General features: G+C 35.0%; 1 protein-coding gene across 1 annotated transcript; it reads left to right on the top strand.

The window, feature by feature from the left end:
• The first annotated feature begins 8,376 nt into the window (after positions 1-8,376).
• LOC133302279 (strigolactone esterase RMS3) lies at positions 8,377-9,782 on the top strand. Its single transcript, XM_061502034.1, has 2 exons — positions 8,377-8,900; positions 8,984-9,782. Exons 1-2 carry the CDS (start codon positions 8,530-8,532, stop codon positions 9,411-9,413), a joined length of 801 nt encoding a protein of 266 aa, XP_061358018.1. The 5' UTR covers positions 8,377-8,529; the 3' UTR covers positions 9,414-9,782.
• The last annotated feature ends 12,601 nt before the right edge of the window (positions 9,783-22,383 follow it).

The following is a 22,383-nucleotide window of genomic DNA, read 5'->3' as shown; positions in this document are numbered from 1 at the left end:
TTTGGATGAAATTCACTGTTACAGAATACCACTTGAGATGTGGTATTTTGAGATAACTGGGGAAGTGAAAAAACAGGTGCAAAGTTTCTCCCGAACATAAATTTTGCATATTTAAATAAATTTCCCTGGTAACATTTCGGTCAACCAAACAACTTTTTTTACATTTTCCTACCAAACTCACTTTCCAACCATTTCTCTATCAATTACATTTTCCTAGTAAAGAAAAATTTCTCCCGAACCAAACAGTAGCTAAACGTTTTTATTTTCATAAATGAATGGTAAAGATAAGTTGCTTCTTTATGCATTTCGCTAGTGACATTGAGTAGCATATAGCCAGAAAAGGAGAGCGGGAGAGAGAGGGAGAAAGCAGGGTACATCTTTGTCAGAGATAGTGAAATTTTCCAAAGAGGCCAAGAAAAAAGGCGCAGGCTTGTCAATTCCATATTCGTTTTATTTTTTCTTGCGGTGTGTGAATTATGCATTGTGTGGCCACTGGATGCGGAAACAAGAAAAGAAATGGACCATGCAGCATACAAGTATATTTAATTTTCTGAGGCTAGTAGCTGAAGGGGAAATTTAAGGGGTGGTGTTTGAATGCTACTTCCATTGAATCAGATTCCACTCTCTAACCATACCATACCATACCACCCCCCTTCTCCCTATCCTCATTTCAAACTCCATACAGATTCTATCTCTGAAACGTCTACACCTAGCTACAGAAAATTATAGCAATTGTCGCCTTGACAATCAGAATAGGATTGTGAAAGATGGTGGTACTTTTTTTCTAGTGCTTTGAACTTGAATTGCATGGACAACCGTATGTCCATCATCCACTGTCATTCTTTTGTGTCATCATTGACGTCACTACTAAAAAATAATATTTATTAAGACGAAATTAATCAACTATATGTAATTTCGTTATTAATCATTATTATTGATTATGATACATTTCTTGCTATATATGAAGATCGACGTATAATATACTACTATAATGGACAGGACTTGCAATCCTCGTTTAAAAAAAAAAAAAAAAATTAAGAAAAGGAGGCTAAAAAGAAAATATAATAACACCATGATGGAAAAAGAGAACTGGTGGTGGCTACTGCTCTTTATTGCACAAAGTCATATATATACATGATATATAGGATATTATTATGACATATGATTGATATTAAATTGGGATGACAATTAAATCCACATTAATTGGATGGGTGTTTGCAAAAGTTATTCTTGATAGGTAGAATCTTAACTCATTAAACAAGTTTGGTCTAAGTTTAGGTAATTATTGAAAAAGCGGTCTCGGTATTATAGTGCTAATCTTATATACTTGTACCTATATTCATATAATCATCATAATAAATATATATTTATGTAATCACATATTTTAATTAAATAATAAACATATTAATATTTTTATTTTATTAATTTTTCATATTTGTTTTACCATTAAAATAATGTTCTTCTTTTATTAATTTCAAAAAGAATAGAATAAAACAAATTTAATTTAAATAAAATGCTATTAATATATAGTTCCAAATACATAAATACTCATTATATATATATATATATATATATATATATATATATGAGTATTAAATTACTAATTGTATAATACGAGTTGAAGTAAAGATTAAAAAAATGGGTTGGGGGGATATGAGTATAAATACCCAAACGCCTATACCCCATTATAGTTTTGTATATATTATATATGTGTGGTCAAACAAATGCCTATTTATGGTTTGAAGATTCTCTTTTAATCACTTATATTGCTAAGTATTTTCTTGACCGTTGATATTACGGATAAAGAGAGATAATGTTTTTCTATTATTATTAAATGGGTAACGAACCAGCAGCTGGTGAAGATACAGGTTCAGATAATAATTTTATTGGATTATTTAATAGAAGCCTGTTGAGCTGATGGGTCAACAATAGACCACTGTATACGGAGCAACTTACCTTGATGGGACGTTTGGTACGGAGGATTTTGAGGGATTCTCGGTAAACTGAATTTTTCTAAATTTTAAATTTTCAGATATTATCGTAAACTGAATGCAAAAATTATGTTTCTAAAAATTGAGATTCCCGGACAAATAAAAATTTCTCTTGTACCAAACGCCCCTTTAAGCGTTTTTATAAATTTTGATTAGGGATGTAAATGAAAGGAATCAAGTCAAGGCTTAATTTAAATGGGTTAGGTTTATATAAATTATTTTACACCTGATTTGTCTTGGTAGTTTTGTATAAGTTAAATTATAAATTTGGTTTGGCTTAATTACAATACAGGTTTGTATCAAGCCTTTAAAAATGGCATATTACACTCCATAAAATATATGTTTTGATTTTTTTTTTGTATGTTTAATTCGATAGAATATATTTCTTTTCTATGTACATATCAACCCAAAAATTTAACAATTTGCTAGAAATCAAAAACAAAAAATGGCAAGGATGTAGAATACTTAATTACATTAATGAGTTCATTTTTTCTAAAGTTTTTTAGATAACTTTATCTAATGTATACTGAAACGACGTCATTTTAGGGTGGAAATCATGGTGTGTTTGAATTATAATAGTTTTTATCATTCTAATTTTTAAATTTTTCAACCCCAAAATGACGTCGTTTTAGTGAATATTAGACAAAGTTGTCTAAAGTGACATTAGATACTTTCCCCCCTACATTAATATATTTACATGAGACAAAATCACTTGACATCAGTATCAAACAAAAAATTTGACTCCTCATCTGAGAGTAGTTGATCTTGCCTTAATCTAATGACTCTGGTTTGTAATATTAACTGTTGATTTCATGAATTTAACGATTAATTCATAATAAATTATAATCGTTAGATTGATGAAAATCAACGGTCAAGATTTGATGTCAAATATTTTAGTTTTACAACTGTCAAAGGATTATATATATATATATATATATATATATATATATATATATATATATATGTATGTATGTATACTCACTCATGAATTAAAAATTTCACATATATGTATACTCACTCATGAATTAAAAATTTCACAAAAAAATGATAATCGTGATGATGATAAAAGCCAAAAATTAAACACAACAAAATTGTTCAACAATATTATCAAAATTTTATTAAGAGATTTAGATTTTGTTGATTTTTTGCTTCATCCACACCACTAAACAAAATAGAATTGCAATTCGCATGTCTTGATCGATTAAGACACCTTCATATAAGCAAATTGATAGCATGCGATATTGACTCATCCTGCATAGGAAAGTCTTAAGAGTCTATGGTGAACGATGGATGATTTGGAAGAAATGGGATGTTGAGAGAGAAGTAGAATAGTAACAAAATTTGGCGAAGGAGAAAAATGAAAAAAGCGGTGATGGCAAAGCAATTAAGATTAAGAAAATATATATTTGTCACGTAAGAAGAGGGAAGATTGCGAATATTAAAAAAATTAAAAAATCATAATATATTAGTTTATTAAGAAATAACAAAATATTTTGACGCCTTTACACCTTCTAATTAAAATTTTGAGAATTTTAATTTTGAGTTTGAGTCTTGGATACGTACTATGTTAAATTTTAATAGGGAGAATTTTGATGCCTTTATAATCCTAAACAGTTTGAATCTGGATTAGCACGTCGGCTTCCATCGGCAACCGAATACCCTATGATTTATAAAAAAAAGTCTATATAAATAATTTATATATTAAAGAAATATAATATAAAATTATTTATAAGCATTTACTTATTAGTTTAAGTTTTTAGTGGGACACATTTACTTTTATATAAGTGTGACAGAGAAATTTTTTCTGCAACAAAAGCATGAACATTAAATCCTATATTAAATTAATTTGAGGGTTGATGAAGATAATTTTATCTCATAATAATGGATAAACAATAAACTCATATTAAATTAATCTTTAAATGATAAATTATCAAGAAAAGATTAACTTAATATCACTAATAAATTACTAACCAATATAATACAACATACATTTTTAGGGAATTATTGATCTCCTGTAGCAGGAAATGTTTCATTTTATTCCGTAGAGACACAGACACAAACATATACAACCAATATAATACAACATACATTTTTAGGGAATTATTGATCTCCTATAGCAGGAAATGTTTCATTTTATTCCGTAGAGACACAGACACAAACATATACGGGGCCACCGGTTTTCAAAAAAATAAAAGTGTTGCATGATTTTCGAACTGTAAGAGATGAATAATTCTTCTTGTAACAAGAGAAATTATTCTCCATATTTTTATACTACTGAAATAAATATTTACTCTATTTTTTTATTTTATTATAAAATGTGAACCCCGGCTCTCACCACAAATCAAGGAAATACTAGTGGTAGTGGGATCAAAGTCAAAGAGTCTCCAATGGAATTTCCTGTAACCTTACAAATAATTAGGCACGCAAAAGAAAATATTAACTGTCGATCAATTTTTTTTTTAAATGAACAAACGTAAAGTAAATTAAAATTTCAAATTATTTTTCGAATCTCAAGTCCACATTTTTTTTATAATCTTTGTATAATTTTTTTTTTTTGATAACATCTTTGTATAATTTAATCCTTTATAAATACGTATAAGATCAAATTAATCCTTTATTTACAAGAAAATTATTTTTTAACAAACATATACTCAATAATAAATTAATCATTTAATTTTTTATTAGTGTTGAAAATTTATTTAATATAACGATGTAAAGGACTAATATTAATGAGATTAACATTTTTCATATTGTAAAAAATAATTTTATTTTTTACACATATAAAAGTGTATGTAGCCAATATGAGGTCACCTGAAGAGAAGAAAGAGAAGAAAAAAGTATGGGCTTCACATATTTTTATATGAGTGTAAAAAATAAAATTATCTCTTATAACATGATAAACACTAATTTCAATATAAATATATTACATATATTGTTAAAAACTAAAATAAGTATTTAATTGAGTGTAAAATGTGAACCACTGCCTCATTACAAGTTAAGGGGAATGCTAATGCCTACTGATTAGGTGAAAAGAAGAAAGTCAAAAGTCAAAAATGAAATTTCTTCCAACCATACAGTCAGACAATTAGGCATGACAAAAGGTCATCATCATTGTTGTGTTATCCCCTTCATCCCTCTTCAAAATCTACCATTCACTTTGCAGATTAGTTGAAGCTTTCGCCTAATCATGTGAAACTCGTTTTGTCAGAAAGTGAAATTACACCAAATAAAAAAAAAATTATGCACTAACCTCCATTATTATTATTTTTTAGGATAAATGTTTAATGAAAATGATACTTTTAAAAATGACTTATGAATTAAAGATTTTTGCAAGCATATGTCTTAAAAGACTTATTTTAGAAATTATAAATAAAAAATCACGCTTCTTTAACTTTTAATATTACAAATGTTTTACTTTTATTTCAAAACTTTGCAGTTTTCATTTTTTACCTTTAACTAATATATGCACTCTTGTTATTTATTAATAAAGTTCGTCAATAAAACATCATTATCAACGAAAATTGAAGCTAAGGCTTTTTAACAGTTAAACTAACCATCGTTGATTTAATTATTACCACTTTGAACTGCTAATTGAAGTTACTACGACTTATTTTTAAATATTATTTTCTCTCTGTTTGTTATCACAGAAAGTCAGCCAATCTTGTCAGCCAAAACTGGCATTTGACTCTTCTACAACAAATGGGTACTTACGCAACACTACATATACAGTATTTCAATCTGTCAAAATAGAGTGGATTGTAATTAAATAATATTTTATTTGTCCTTAAATTTGTGTGACATTCAATTTTTTTTTATCTTAGTGCTTCTTAAAAAAATAAAAAATAACAACTTAATTTATGACAAATGTTATCTATATACGAGTTTCTAAAGAATGTTTGACAAATATTAATATATATTTAAGATTGAGACTGAAAAAAATTAAGATAAGTGAAAAATAAAAAATAGATAAAATATAATTTATTTTTGAATTTTAATTATTTTTTTAATTGACAGATTGGTTGGTTGACTAGCCAACCTACCATAAAACAGGATGAATTTATTTTTTCAACCCATATTTAATGACGGGTCAACCTACTCCGCCCTGTTTTTAGCGGGTTGGTGACAGCGGGCCAACCCAAACTGTCACTCCTAATTTTTGGGTACAAACATTAAATTTTTTAATGGGTTATGTTTATCTCATTTTACATGAGATAAACAATTTTTATACACACACAAAAGAGGGTGGGTCCCGCCACTTTTTGTTTCTCTCTCATCTTACCTATGAGTCCCACTTATAATTTTATTTTTATAACATGAGATAATTATTATCTTACAATATAAGAAAAATATTTCTTTTTTTAATAGTTAATACCTTCTCTTAAAACAAAACTCTAAATGCATATTATACTAAATTTACATTCAACTGAAAACATAAAGCAGAATTGAAAAACGAATGGATTCAGTTATTAATTTTGGAAAAATAAAAGGGGAAAGATATTGTAACAACCAACTAGTGTTATTACCAATATTACTACCAATCAATTTCACCGTTCGATTGATTATGTTGATCCAACGATTATATATATTTCCATCTTTGAATGGTTATGATTTTTTATATTTAATGTGAAAACATTAAATATGGAGAATCATAACCGTACAAAGGTGAAAATAAATATAAAATATTAAATAAGGCGAATAATAACCATACAAAGATGGAAATAAAAATAACCGTTGGATGAATTACATAATCGATCTAACGGTGAGATTAATTAGTAGTAACACTAATTGGTTGTTACAATATCTTCTTCCAAAATAAAATTCTCAGTTTAAATATATAAAATATGTCACTTATATATATATATATATATATATATATATATATATAAACCTGTGCTATGTTGAGAAGCTTTTGAACGTGTGAAATGGAAAGAAAAGACTCATGAATTGAAAAAGAAAAGGAAAAGTAGTTCTCATTGATGATAGTCTCAATTGGATTGTGAAGCATCAACAACCCACCCCCCACCCCCCAAAAACGGTTAAATTCTTAAAAATTGTAGAACAATATTTATTTTATTTTTTGGTTTTCTTCTACAAAGTTTGTTAAGAAGGGAACGAGCAAATGATACTGATAGCTCAGTTGGTATATGAGAGTTGAGTAAGTGGTGTAAGAACTATGATTCAATCACTACCAATATTAATTTTGGAAGGAACATAAGATCTTAATTTTAAATTCGCCCTGCACTCGAAATTAATTCTATAACCAGTTTAAAGAACTGGAGTTTGTTAGAATATCGGAAGAAGCCTATTCTTCTCAAAGAAATAATTAGAGTTGGTATAAAAAAAAAGGAAGGAAATTACTTTTCTCTCTCTAAATATTTGAGAATGAAGATAAGTTAACTTTTGCTTCCATAAACTAATATATGTTCTGATTATTTTAATTTAATTTAATTTTAAAACAAATATTGGTTAAAATATTTTATAAACTAACTAATTTAAGGATTTAGTATTTGTCCTTTTAAAAAATATAAAGTTATGTCATTTTAAGTGAGAGAAATATATCGGCAATAGAAATCATGAGAGAGAAAGTGAATATTGTTTTTAAATAAAAAATACTAGGTTTTATTTACCAAAAAAAAACTAGGTTTTGATTTTCTCTTTTTTAAAATAACACAACTATATGTTCTTTAAAATGAAAAAAATATTTTTTACTTAATATAAATATATATATATTTAAAGAAAAAGGTGTTTTCTTATTTTGAATGATACAATTTTGTTGTTTTATTGCATAATTGGTATATTTTGCATTCTTTGTCTTCAACTTTTTTTTTTCTTTTCTAATTTTATGAAGAAGAGAGAATGTAAAAATTTATTAAATATATACCAAAATGATATTGTTTTATTTAAAATGAAATAAAGTTATATTTTTAAAATAATATATATTCTTTTCATATATAATGTAAAAAAAGGTTATTTATTTATTTAATAAAAAATATTTCCATTTACTAATCCATATCAATGAAAAAGAATTTTGGATGTACTAAAAAAAAAAAAAGAATTTTGGAACTTGAAGGCAAAATGTGTCTTCTCATTGGCCGGTCCTTAAAAATCCTCCATAGAATCTATTTGATTACTTTTTCCTATTTATTTATCTGAAAAAAGAAAAGTACTATATACACCGAAGGAATGAACAAAGAAAATTCACAAAAAGATGAAAAGGATAAGCGTGTACTATCAAGTGTCAAAATCATATCAGTCAAGTTTTTTTTTATCCTTTCAATGTTCCTATATGACAATTGTGAGTGCTCTAATATATATAAAAAAATTGTATCAGATACTTTTCCTAAAAATAACTAAAAACCTATTTATTTTTTTATTTTTTTTAAAAAGAGAGGTTGTAGCCTGGGACTGTGATCATCAACACTCAACACTAATCGTGTTAGTTATAAATACCATTCAAGGAGGAAAACTGTTAAATAACCAAAACTCCCAACACATCTCTTAAATTTCCACACTGTCCTAAATCTCCTTTGATTCTCCGATGGGCACTTCCATCCTAGACGCACTCAATGTCCAAGTCGAAGGATCCGGCGACCAATTCCTCGTCCTCGCCCACGGCTTCGGCACCGACCAATCCGCGTGGCAGCGCGTCCTCCCTTACTTCACTCGTCATTACAGCGTCATTCTCTACGACCTCGTCTGCGCCGGCAGCGTCAACCCCGATTACTTCGATTTCCGCCGCTACACCACTCTCGACGCCTACGTCGACGACCTCCTTAACATTCTCGACGCCCTCCGAGTCAACCGCTGCGCCTACGTCGGCCACTCCATCTCCGCCATGATCGGAATGCTTGCTTCCATTCGCCGCCCCGACCTCTTCACCAAACTCATCCTCATCGGTGCTTCTCCTAGGTAATAACAATAATAACATCATTAACAACAACAAAAAATCTCAATTAATTAATTCTTCAAATTTTTTTATTTTTTATTTTTAGGTTCTTGAACGACCGAGATTACCATGGAGGATTCGAACAGGGAGAAATTGAGCAAGTGTTATCGGCAATGGAGGCGAACTATGAGGCTTGGGTAAACGGTTTTGCTCCGTTGGCGGTCGGAGCAGATGTTCCGACGGCGGTTCGTGAATTCTCTCGAACGTTGTTCAACATGAGGCCAGACATATCACTGTTCGTGTCGAGGACCGTGTTCAACAGCGACCTGAGGGGGATTTTGGGTTTGGTTAAGGCACCGTGTTGTATTATGCAGACCGCTAGGGATATGTCTGTTCCGGCGACGGTGGCGACTTACATGAAGGAGCACCTTGGTGGCCGGAGCACGGTGCAGTGGCTTGACACGGAGGGTCACCTCCCTCACTTGAGTGCTCCTTCCTATTTGGCTCGCCAGCTCGAGATAGCCCTTTCACAGTAGCTAGCGCGTGGGACCTGGCGGCGCGTGGGAGTCTTCAGCGCGTGGGTGAGGGTGTGGTGCTTCATGAGTAGTTAAATCTAGTATACTAGCAGCTACAGGAACCTAGGCCCTGCTTAGAGAGGTCCTAGAAGACTTGTACGAAAGGCTCTAAAAGTGGACACCTGGCGAATAACGTGTGGGCGTTTGTTCTTCGACCGTGGGATTTTATTAAGGATAAGAATCTGCACGTGATTGTCACGTGATGCATGGCCAGTTTTAGTAGTTATGTTTTTCCCCTCTATTTGTAAAAGAAATGAAAGCAAGGATCTTGTTTTTTTTTTTTTTTTTTTTTAATTATTATTATTATTTATAAAAGGTCTTGTTTTTTCTTGGCTCTTTGCTTGTGTTTTTTCTAGTTTGATTTTTGGGTACTTCTGATAACATATCCTCATCCGGCTAGACAACTGAAAAGAAATGAAATGATTTTCAATTATATGATGCGACCTATGTACGGCATTTTCCAATTTTGTGATGGCTTATCCGTTAAACTATCAGCCTTTTTTGTTTTTCACTACAGCGAGAATAAATATGTTGTTCCTTTCTCGTTAGGATCTACAAAATGATTGGCCCACGTATTCATGGGCTTTGGCCTTGTTTATGTTATTGGTTCTTTCTTCGTAGTGCGGTTTTGAACAAAAAAGGAAAAAAAGGAAACTATAAAACTTTAACCCCAAAAATATTCATTAACCTCACTGTGGTCTAAGTGGCAAATCTGGAGTAGAATTTGATTTAGAGTCAGAAAGTTCAATGTATTATTCTTGTTGCAAAATTGGACACCACAGTAGGCATGGTCGAATCGAACCGAATTTTTTTAAAAACTGAACCGAATTGGTTTAAATGGTTCGGTTTGAAATGGTTTAGTTCGATTAGAAACAGTTTAGTTCGGTTCGAAAACAATTCGGTTTGGATCGGAAGTGATTAGGGTCGACTCTATTTTGAAAAGAAAAGAAATTAAAAATTTAAAAAATAAAGTTATTAAAATCAATTTAGTTCAGTTCGGTTCTTAAACTGGTTCGGTTAACACAAAAAACACAAGAACTTGGCCTAGTTAAGAGACAATCTCGGTAGTAAACAAATTATTTAAGATTCTCGACCTCTTTACTTGTCAATTGTGCGAGCATCAGTGTTGTTAAGCAGAGTAGAAACGAACAAAGCAAAAGATGAAGAATTTGACGGCTGTATTCTGCTTTCATATGTTTCAACTCTGAATCACATGAATTAAAAGGTATATATAACTGAACTGTACAAGGCCGGAATTGAAGTAAAACTTAACAAGTTTTTGAAGTTATAATATCTTTTTACTGCTTGAAAAGAAATATGGCTTGGCTTTGCAAGTAGAAAGTTGGATCACACCTGCACTATCAAAGAACAATTATAAAATAAAAATTGTAAGACCTATGGTTTTTTAGTCCTAGTATGCATATGATACTCGACAAATATTAAATCTTAAAGGCCGCACTTTTCAAATATGAGCAAATAACTTCGTTTTAACTTATTAATATATCGGGTTTCCTTCGGTGGACATATTAAATTAGGTGTTTGGTATTATAAAATCTTGAAGATTCTAGGTATGGCATTTTCTTTTTCGGTCTTAATTTTTTGAGACTTAAGCTAATGTCAATTAAATTATAAGTTCTTTCACTCTACTTTTGGATTTAGAATCAACTTTTTTTTACGTGGAATTCGTGTTTTTATTTTCTCTCTCTTCTCCTTGCATGACCTAATATGGATCCCACACATTTATCGTGTAGGAAATTTTTTATCTTTTATGAGAAACAATAAATCCCTATTTTAGTTTGAGAAAAAATAATAGTTCTTTATTGATAATTGTTCGATTGGGCCAAATCAGAGATGTGTACCAAAAGTGTGGGCGTTTCTATCTACAAAGTGATGAGAGAGATGACTAGTAAGGAAAGCTCAGTACCTTTGGCCAATTGTGCGATGGAAGAATCAGGGGTGTGTGGGTGTACACTTGGGATAATGTGAGTGCTCTGGTCGAATACTAGATGAAGATACTCATCGTATAAACTGTTATATGCTTGTGTGTGTCTGTGTTCCTGACAGTGTATCAACCTCTTATAAGGGCCTTGTGGCAGTTGAATGAGAATGGAGTTAAACATAGCGTGGTGATTGTGAGTTGGGTGGCGGTTGAGAGATCGTGGGTGAGAGTCACAATGCGGGATGGAGGAATCTGACTTGCTCACACGTGAAGGAAAGTTCTACTCTTGACAGGGTGAGAGACATTGGTCCTCGTTTACTACCATAATAACACATTACTAGGCATGCATGTAACCTCATAAAGACTGTCATAATTTGACCAGTTAATAGTATTCACTCAAAACAATATCGGGCTTATAATGGCATGATCATCAATTGTTATAGTGTACGTATTATCACATTAACTGGTTCAATTTTCTTTTGTTTCTTCTTTCTTCTTTCTTTTACATAACTTCAAGACTATGAAAATGACAAAGATACGATTAAGCTCAATACTGAGTACATAAGAATATACACTTTGGAAGAACCTTTTGATTCTTATGGTTTGTCATTAAGAAAAAGAATTTTTTGGTAACGAATCATTTGAGAAAAATAAAAAATACCACTCGTCAAACTTTTTTTATAGCTCTGCCATTTTTTTTTTAAAATATCTCAATTTTATTTGTATATTAATTGCAAGACCACATATATGTAATTAAATTATAATCACTTTTTGGAGTAGTGCAACAAGGCCAAAGAAAAGAACATACACGTACAATTTGTCAAACACCCCCGAATACTAATTGACAGAATCTTGTTCTCTTTAAAAAAATAATAAAATTCCTTAGCTATTTTCCTTTTTACTGTGAAATGAAGTACTTGTTAGTTATTAAAGATATTTAAACCCCTTTTCAGGTGGGTATCGGATGCTTGTCCTACTTGAGAATCGGATTTTAGATAAATGATCTTTGAATAAATGCTGGGTTTATGTAATTGAGCACTTGTTATTTTGTCTTGTTTTTTTAACCTCCACTTTATAATTATCACTGTTACACTCAAGAATGGGCGAGGCCAATAATTCAGTCCAACTTGGGCTTCTTATAAATATATCTGATGACACTCCACCAGAGGACTTTGTTTAGAAGCTTACAATATGATACTGGACCTCTTCAGGTCACTCAATTTTTAAATTGCTTGTTATTTTCATTCTCACCCTTTATAAAATCTATGTTATCCTAATAACCAAATGACAATTTTTTTTGTTCACCTTTGAAGGGGTGTCTATCATATAAATCAGGTGGTTGACTGGATTGCCAACTACCCTCGTTCTTTAGAGTTGGGTTTGCATTTGTTGGATCAAGCAGCGGGCAATTTCTATTAATAGAGGGGACTTTCTTTCATGAATGGTGTAGTTGTTTAGTTGGGACCTTGCCTCTCCTTTGTAACAAATAATAATAGGGGAATACAAGTCTCATGTCGTAAGAAACTTGTTATATTTGTTATGACACAAGGCATGTAGGGCACACTTTTTAAAAAAAATAAAAAATGTTGACAAAACTTTTGATGTATGAATAGGAAGATATATTATTTCATGTAACATGAAAAAAATATACCCCATTATTATATAGCTACGTTCATAATTTATACTTAAGCAAACATTTGTTTGATGGGAGGGAATTCACATAAACTTTTTATAACATCAAACAATGTTTTAAACTTCATAAATTATACAAATTTTTTTTTCATAGCACTTACATTGCAACAACTTCAGAAAAAGTCACAAAATTCCCAAACAACGTCTAAGATAATCGATGATCGATGGATGCCTGTATACATAGATTAAGTAAAAATTTGATAAAATCAAAGAAAAAAAATAAAGTGAGATAAGTTATATATAGTTCTATTCATAGTTGGTTTAGATTTATGTAGCGTGTCTTTACAATTCCATATAGTTTAATATTTTTTAACGAAATAGCGGTATTTAGAGGTGTAAATGAGTTAGGCTACGCTAAGCTTTGACCTTCATGGCTTAAGTCTATGTAAAAATATATTGAGTCTATTTGGTCTATTAGCTTATTAAAGGCTTAGTTTATAGATCAGATCTGACCTATTGTTAAAAAATAAAAAGCATAACATGGCCTATGAGACCTTCTAGGTCTACTAAATATGACATATTTATAAAAACAATATTAAACCAATAACCCATACGAAATCAATAACAAGAATCAAACATATGAAACCAATAACAAGAATCAATACTTAATAACATGAATTTAAAGGAAGTCAAATCCCTTTTAATATTAAGACCAACATATGAAACCAATAAACCCATATCCAGCTTCTCATTCAAACAAAGTTCAAAACAATTTGCCATAACTAAATTAGGATAAATAAATAATATATATGATAAATATATTATTTTATTTAAAAAATTAAATAGGTCAGCCTACATGCTTTTAGGCCAGGTTTTCATAATTGGTCTATAGCCTTATTTTTAAATAGGCTTCTCTACAAACCTAAACCTATTTTAATTTCCTAATAGGCTAGGCATAACATAGGACAGGCTATAGACCTTTATAGGCCAGCTTGACCCATTTACACCCTATTGTTACTCTCCTAAAAACACTGGGAGCCCTGTATTGTTACCAGGCCCAATAGACTTGTCCCATCAAAGATCAATGGATTCAGCTCATCCGGAGACTGAAGTTAACTTATTTGATAAAGCTAACTTAACCACTAAAGCTAGTTAGTTTAGTTGAACTGAGTTTGTTCTAACTTGTTAGCTTGGGAGTTAGCTAATTGTTGATGTATATAACATTCGATCTTGTACTTTTCAGCTCAGTTGATGAATATACAATCATTTTCTCACTTCCAGTTCTCGTTCGCTTTCTTACTTTTCTCTGCATGCTGATGCTTATCTTGTAAGATGGTATTAGATTTCAACACATTCTTTTCGCTGATTCTCTGATTCGCAACTCTTTGCTGTTCATTGTGTTTTTCCATTGTGGATTTTGGAATTCATGGTGAATCCAAACCATCTTCTTCCAGGTTTCTACACGGATCCTGGAAAACCTTTTTCCCTTCACCTGAGCAAAAGTTCGAGGTTGGTGCTTGTTTCTACACGAATTTATAATATTAAAATCGAAAGAAATTTTTTATAAATTTTTTTAAACAAAATTTTTTAATATATAATTTTATAGTTATTTTAAAAAATAAAAAATTTAAGAGGTTAGAAAAGATAAAAATTAAAAAAGATAAACTAAAAAACAAAAAACAAAATAAAATTATATAATAGAAAATAAAGTTTTAAAATTAAAAGAAAAATTGTCATATAGTATAATAACTTTTATAATACATATATATAACATGAGCATAGGAAACAAAAAATAAAAATAAATTGCAGGTGTAAAATTGGTTTATCATATTGAGAATAGGTGTTGACACTGTAGATCAACACCTAGGTAGGTGTCCAAGTTGTGTTGATTAGGTCACATATGCCACCGCCAGCATGCATCTCCGATAGAATGACACTTGAACTCACTGTTAATCCCCCCATGTCTATTTATAAATCTGCTTCTCCCCTCTCTTTGAACATTGAAAAGAAATATTAAACTAAGAGGTTGTCGTTCTTTGTGCAGTTAGTGGCATTGCATTGCATGTGATCGGGAATCACTCATTTTAACTCTCCCACCTGCCTTAATTCTATCATATACTCCTACTCATTCCCTTAAAATGTCACTCACTTCTCTCTTTACTTGTTAACCTGGCCTCTCCCTTCATCTTTTGTATGTTTAAGCACTTTTTTCCCATAATCAGATTTGTGATTTGATATATCATTCTCCATTCATATATAGCAGATGGGTGAGGAAAGCAAAACAGGTGATTTATCCTTCTCTTGGCAGTATGATATTTTATTACTAACTTCTTCTGCATTAGTACTAAGGGATTTGCATCTATCATTTAACATGACACAAAAAAGTTTCCTACACACACAACATTTTGTGGGGCCCGCACCTTTAAAAAAAAAATTAAGGCACGCAAAACGAATCTCTATAACATTACACAATCACTTTTTCTACAACATAACTCTTATAAAATCCTAGTACTAATACTTATTGGGTTTAATTTGTTTGATCTTTTGTATTGAGTAGGAACAACCTAAGGCTGAAGCCAAGCCAGAGGAGAAGAAAGAGAAAAAGCCAGCAGAGGAGAAGAAGAAGGAAGAGCCTAAACCACCATCCCCATGTGTGTTGTTTGTGGACTTGCATTGTGGAGGATGTGCCAAGAAATTTGAGAGATACATTAAGAAAATGAGAGGCTCAAATATGTTATTACACGTCTCTTTAATTTTTTGTTTCCAAATGTCATTCACGCATGTGCACTCATTTTCTTCTTTAATTATCTTCTACCAGGAGTGGAGGGAGTGGCAACTGACATGGCTAAAAAATGAAGTGACCATAAAGGGTATTGTGGAGCCTCAAAAGATTTGTAATTACATTACCAACAAAACAAAGAGAAGAGCCAAAGTTATATATCCATTACCTGCTGCAGAAGAAATTTTTGTCACGTTTAACGTTTAAATTGTTTTTATTTATATCTCCATTTTTGTTTATATATTTGTTATGGACCCGTATAATGGGCCTATTAAGTAGCAAGCCCAACAAGGGGCAATCTAAGATATGGATTTGTGCTAATAAAGGATAGATATCCGTCAAGGATACTAATCCTACTGCGACAACATAGCTATCAGGCCTGGACCTCAATCAGAGATAACAAAGGCCCATCCACACTACCCACAGGTAACCTCTATAAATACAAGGTAAACCCTAAAGGTACGTTACGCTCTCTCTCTTACTGTTATATTGTCACTGTGCACACACACCACCCCATTGGCTAACGCCGTTATAGTATTTTGTGCACAGTGATCCGCTTGACTCAAGGGTATCTCCTTCATAGATACCTTAGAGAGGGCACCAGATCCAACATAAACATACTAGCCTAATTGGGCTAGACATCTCTGTCTCAAGGACAGAACATTGGCGCCGTCTGTGGGGAATTCATCTTTGAATTTGAAGTTCCCATCAAGCTGATAAGGGATGGCAATCCAGACAAGGAGCAGTAGTCAGCAGCCACCTACGAACCGGAATCAATCGTTGGATCCAGTCCTGGAGGAGGTAAACCAGCCTCAGAACCAGATCGGAAACAACGTGGATTATGATCACGTCCAGGTTGAGGACGACGTCTCTGACACCGCATCCACTCCAGCGCGTCCAGATAGAGGGGTGGAAGCGAATGCGGTTTCAGTCAGAAATAACCCTTCCCAGCATCCAGGAGATCTCGCTGCGCGTATTGCCCAATCGGCTGACCCGAATACTCGATTGGCTAACAATGCATTCGCCGCAATCATGCAACGAATTGCAGAACTGGAAAACCGTAATAATTTGCAACGGCAGCAGGATTTTAGAGCTATGCGAGAGGAAAATAACAGGGGAATGCGTGATCTGCAGCAGCGCTTAACGCAGCTGACTGGATCAGGAGCAACCGGCATGGAAGGTCGAGCTGCCAATGGCCGAGAAGGAGCTCGGGATTCGAATAAAACAAACCGGGTTCCTCATCCAGAAAATCAAGAAAGGTCCATTCCCGTGAATGCCGTGAATCAGAACCCAGGAAGCCAAGCCGCTAATGGCCAGAATGCTCAGAACCATCAGACACAGGCTGACGGTCAGGAGGATCGAATTAGAACTCATCCTGTGCGGTGCGATCAAGATGTCCAAGGTCGAGTAGAACCCGGCGGATACAAAAGGAAATACAGCAGGGGGCAGTACAATAACAACCCTTTTACTGGCGAGATATTAAATGTTGTCTTTCCAGAAGATTTTGACTCGGCACGACTGCCAAAGTATGATGGAAGCCAGGATCCACAGGTACATATAGACGCCTTTGCCACAGACATGTATATTCGGGGGATTGATGAACCTCTCATATCCCGAATATTTGCTATAACCCTAACTGGAGCAGTGCAGGCACAGTTCTCAACTCTACCTACAAATTCCATTGGATCCTTCGAGGAATTTGGATAGAAGTTCCTTTTGAACTTTGCAACCAGCAAAAAGCATCCAAAGTCCGAGTTCGCTCTCGGAAAGACACGACAGCAACCCGGGGAAACCCTCCAGAAATATCTTAACTGGTTTAAGAATGCCGCATTACAAGTCCCAGGGTTGCAGGAGAATGTCCACGTACACCTCATAGTAGCAGGTCTGGATGGTGCTTCCAGACTTGCTAAGTCGGTCTATAAGGAACCTGTGAGGACATTGGAGGAGTTCAGAACTCGTTCAAAGAAATACCTTGAATTAGAACAAATGGAGATTGCAAATGCGCAATCCGATGAGGGCAAAAAGACAAGCCCCAGAAGGAAAAGCCCGCCTCCAAAGGTAAAGGAAAGAATTGACAAAAAAAGAGATCAACGTCCACGAGTCTCGGACATGAGGGATCGCGTTGGGAGGTACGACAAGTATACACCTTTGAATGCGTCGCGTTCGCAAATTTGGAGAGAAGTAGCTATGACGGAGATGAAGAAGGTGGAGAGACCTCAGCCCATATTTGACAGAGGAGGCTTAGATAAGGCCAGATACTGTGCATTCCATGATGGGCCAGGTCATACAACTGATCAGTGCTGGGATCTCCGAGATGCGGTGGAGAAATTCGTAAGAGATGGCAGATTGCGGCAATACGTGATCAAAACCCAAGGGTCCAAAAACAACAAGAGGAAGTTGGGAAACAAAAGAAGAAGTAAAAGCCCAGTTCCTGAAAAGAGGAGCAAGGATGACCGGGACCGCAAGGATGATCCCAATCACGACGAGTTCCCAGAGGCAGAATTTGATTGTAATGTAATCAGTGGAGCCTTTGGAGGTGGTGGAGACACCGTAAGTGCAAGAAGGAAGTACCTAAAGGAGATCCTCTCAATTCGAGACCGCCCTAGATTCAAAGAGGATTTGAGAAAACCAGATCCACCATTATTGTATTTCACGAAGGAAGACATGCACGGTGTGTTGCCTGGGCACGTCGATAGACTCGTTATAGCTGGAACCCTAGTGAATTGCCGGGTTAAGAAGATATTTGTTGATGCAGGGAGTAGTGCTGACATCATACTATGGTATGCCTTAAAAAAGATGAATCTTGATGAGGAGGACCTCAAGCCTTGCAAAACAACTTTGATAGCCTTTAATGGAGAGCATACACCTCCTAAAGGCTATATAGATCTCAGGTTGACCTTGGGAACCAAAGATGCGTTCAAGTCAGAACGGGTAAGGTTTATAATGGCGGACTTCCCATCAGAATACAATGTAATTCTGGGTAGACCGACTATACATCAGTGAGACATGCTGGTCTCCACAAAGCATCAAAAGATAAAGATGCTAAGCAATAAATACGAAGTAATTACTGTTTGTGGGGATCAAAAAGAGTCCAGTGGGTGCTATTTTGATACTGTTAAAGATAATGAGGACGGGCATACAGGCCCACCACGAGTTCATGCAGGGGATAAGCAAGGAAAGAACGGTGTTCAACGCCATCCCAACAAACCCGTCAATGTGGTTGAACTTGACATGAGAGAAGAAGTGGTGCCAAGGACAGAGCCCGACGGGGAGTTAGAGGACCTGAAGTTGGGCAGTGACCCTGGCCAGCATACCCGAATTGGAAAGGCATTGGATCCCCAGCTTAAGCAGGTGTTGACCAATTTTCTCAAAAGCAACTCGGATGTATTTGCATGGAAGTCGTCCGAAATCCCAGGCATTGATCCCGCATTTTGTTGTCACAAGCTGGCATCATATCCAGTGTCCAAGCCAGTTTCTCAAAAGAAAAGGAAATTGGGACCAGAAACAAAACAAGTCCTGCAAGAACATGTCAAAGAATTACTAGATGTCGGGTTTATTCGAGATATACAATATACGACATGGCTTGCCAACGTGGTGATGGTGAAGAAACCAAATGGAAAATGGAGGATCTGTACGGATTATACAGATTTGAACAAAGTCTGCCCAAAGGATGCCTATCCAATGCCCAACGTCGACCAATTAGTTGATAACTCGGCTGGATTCCGTTTGTTGTCCTTCATGGATGCGTATTCAGGATATAACCAGATTCAAATGTACCCGGCAGATCAAGAAAAAATGGCCTTTTTAGCAGAAAAGGCCAACTATTGCTACAATGTGATGCCATTCGGACTCAAGAACTTTGGGGCAACCTATCAGAGAATGATGAATGCGGTCTTCGAAGATCAACTGGGCAAAAACATAGAAGTATACATAGAGGACATGATCGTGAAGTCATTTGATATGATGAAACATGTTCAGGATCTTGAACAGACCTTCCAAAAACTTAGGAAATACCGCATCCGCCTTAATCCGCTCAAGTGTGCGTTCGGAGTGGCTGCGGGAAAATTCCTGGGTTTCATGCTGACTCACAGAGGAATTGAGGCAAACCCGGACAAATGCAAGGCTGTGCTTGACATGAAAGCACCCCAAAATAAAAAAGAGGTACAACAACTAACTGGGCGTTTGGCCGCGTTAACCCGGTTCCTCCCAAAATCTGCTGAAAATGCCCTACCATTCTTCAAGCTGTTAAAGAAAGAAGCGCATGATGGGTGGATCCCGGCTTGTGAAGCCGCGTTTGAAAAAGTGAAGAAATGCTTAACAACACCCCCAATCCTTTCAAAACTGAATCCAATAGATATTCTAATCTTGTATCTGGCGGTGAACGAGGAAGCAATAAGTGCAGTGCTAATCAAAGAAACAGATGATGGCCAAGAGCCGATCTATTTTGTCAGTAGGGCCTTACAAGGCGCAGAGGTTAGATATCAGAAGCTGGAAAAGATGGCTTTTGCTTTATTGGTCACGGCCAGGAGACTACGGCCGTATTTCCAGGGTCGTCAAATCATTGTTAGGACCAATCAACCTATTCGACAAGTGTTGCACAAGCCGGACCTGGCGGGTAGAATGACCAACTGGGCAATTGAGCTCAGTGAGTATGATATAGTATATGAAAGCCGGAAAGCAATCAAGTCGCAGGCTCTAGCTGATTTCATATTGGAATTGACGCCACCGAACTTGGAACTCAAGGAACCTGGGGAGGTGTGGAAAGTCTATGTAGACGGATCCTCCAACACTAAAAGAAGTGGGGCTGGAATTATACTGGAAAGCCCAAAAAGGATAATAATTGAACACTCTCTAAACTTGGGATTTCCAACCTCCAATAACCAGGCTGAGTATGAAGCTCTAATAGCCGGGTTAATGCAGGCTAAAGAACACGGAGCTAGAAAAGTGCAAATCTTCAGTGATTCACAGCTTGTAACCTCGCAGATAGAAGGAAAGTACCAAGCCAAGGGTCCTCTACTGATGAAGTACCTAAGTCGAGTTCAAGAGATCATTGCCGACTTTGATAAGGTTCAGGTTACTCACATCCCGCGAGGAGACAATAGCCGAGCTGATATCTTGTCAAAGTTAGCCAGCACTAAAAACCCAGGTAATCATCGAACCGTGATCCAGCAAAGCGTCGCAACGCCGAGTTGCGTCATGGTAATAACCTCCGCAGATGACTGGAGGAAACCTCTGGTTGATTATTTGAAGAAAGAAACATTGCCAGAAGACCACCTGGAAACTAGGAAAGTGGTCCGAGATGCAACACAGTATGCAATTGTGAATGACCAGTTATTCAAAAAGGGTTTACACAGCCCAATGCTGAAGTGTTTGAGCTCGGAAGGAGCGAAATACGTTCTTGCCGAGATTCACGAAGGAATAAATGGCCATCACATGGGAGAGAAAGCCTTGGCCAGAAAGGCTCTCAGAGCTGGTTATTACTGGCCGACAATGGGGGAAGACTCTAAACAGCATGTCAAAAAATGCGATAGCTGTCAGAAGCATGCCAAGTTAATCCTCTCACCACCTGAAGAACTGAAAGACATCTCGGCTCCATGGCCCTTTTTCAAATGGGGAATGGATTTGCTAGGACCTTTTAAAGCTGCTGAGGGACAACTTAAGTGGTTAATCGTGGCTGTGGATTACTTCACAAAGTGGATAGAAGCAGAACCAGTCACTACTATCACCTCGGCTAGAGTGCAAAGGTTCTTTGAAAGAAACATTATTTCAAGATTCGGGATTCCAGCTGAGGTGATTACTGATAATGGAACACAATTTGCCGATAAAATATTCCAGCAACTAATGAAAGACTTACACATCATACATCATTTTGCATCTGTGGAACACCCACAATCAAATGGACAAGCTGAAGCTGCTAACAAAGTAATTGTGGAAGGACTTAAAAAACGAATGTTTGATGCTAACGAAAGCTGGGTTCAACAACTGTACTTTGTCCTGTGGGGCTACAGAACCAGCACTCAAACTGCAACTGGAGAAACCCCTTACAGGCTCACGTATGGATGTGATGCCATGATTCCGGTAGAGATTGGAGAACCCTCCTGGAGAAGAATGAATAGTCGAGCCCAAGGTGAACAACAGAATAGTAAAATGCTTACTGAAGAACTAGACCTTGTGGATGAAGTGAGGGTCACAGCCCACTGCCGGAATATGATGGCCAAGCAGCACACAACAACAAAGTACAATAAAAAGGTGAGACCAAGAATCTTTGAAAAGGATGACTTGGTACTCAGGAGAGCAGATATTGGCAACAAAAATGCCAGATATGGAAAGCTAGCTGCAAACTGGGAAGGCCCTTATCGGGTTAAAGAAAGACTCGGCAAAGGGGCTTACGTCCTGGAAACGACAGAAGGCAAAGGAATTAAACGAACCTGGAATACGGATAAGCTTAAGTTATACTACAGCTAAATCCGGGATCCAGCATCATCTATTTGCAGTGTTATTTTAATTACATTTTCCTTTATTAGGGATTTAATTAAAGCCGAATATGCCGGCACACTCATGTAGTTTGCAACTAGCTGTGG

This window comes from Gastrolobium bilobum, unplaced genomic scaffold, assembly GCF_033153095.1.
Source record: "Gastrolobium bilobum isolate Gb01-03AN ecotype WA unplaced genomic scaffold, APGP_CSIRO_Gbil_v1 utg18713, whole genome shotgun sequence".
NCBI lineage: Eukaryota > Viridiplantae > Streptophyta > Magnoliopsida > Fabales > Fabaceae > Gastrolobium > Gastrolobium bilobum.
The sequence above is the reverse complement of the archived record's forward strand: the minus strand, read 5'-3'. Positions and strand labels throughout refer to the sequence as shown.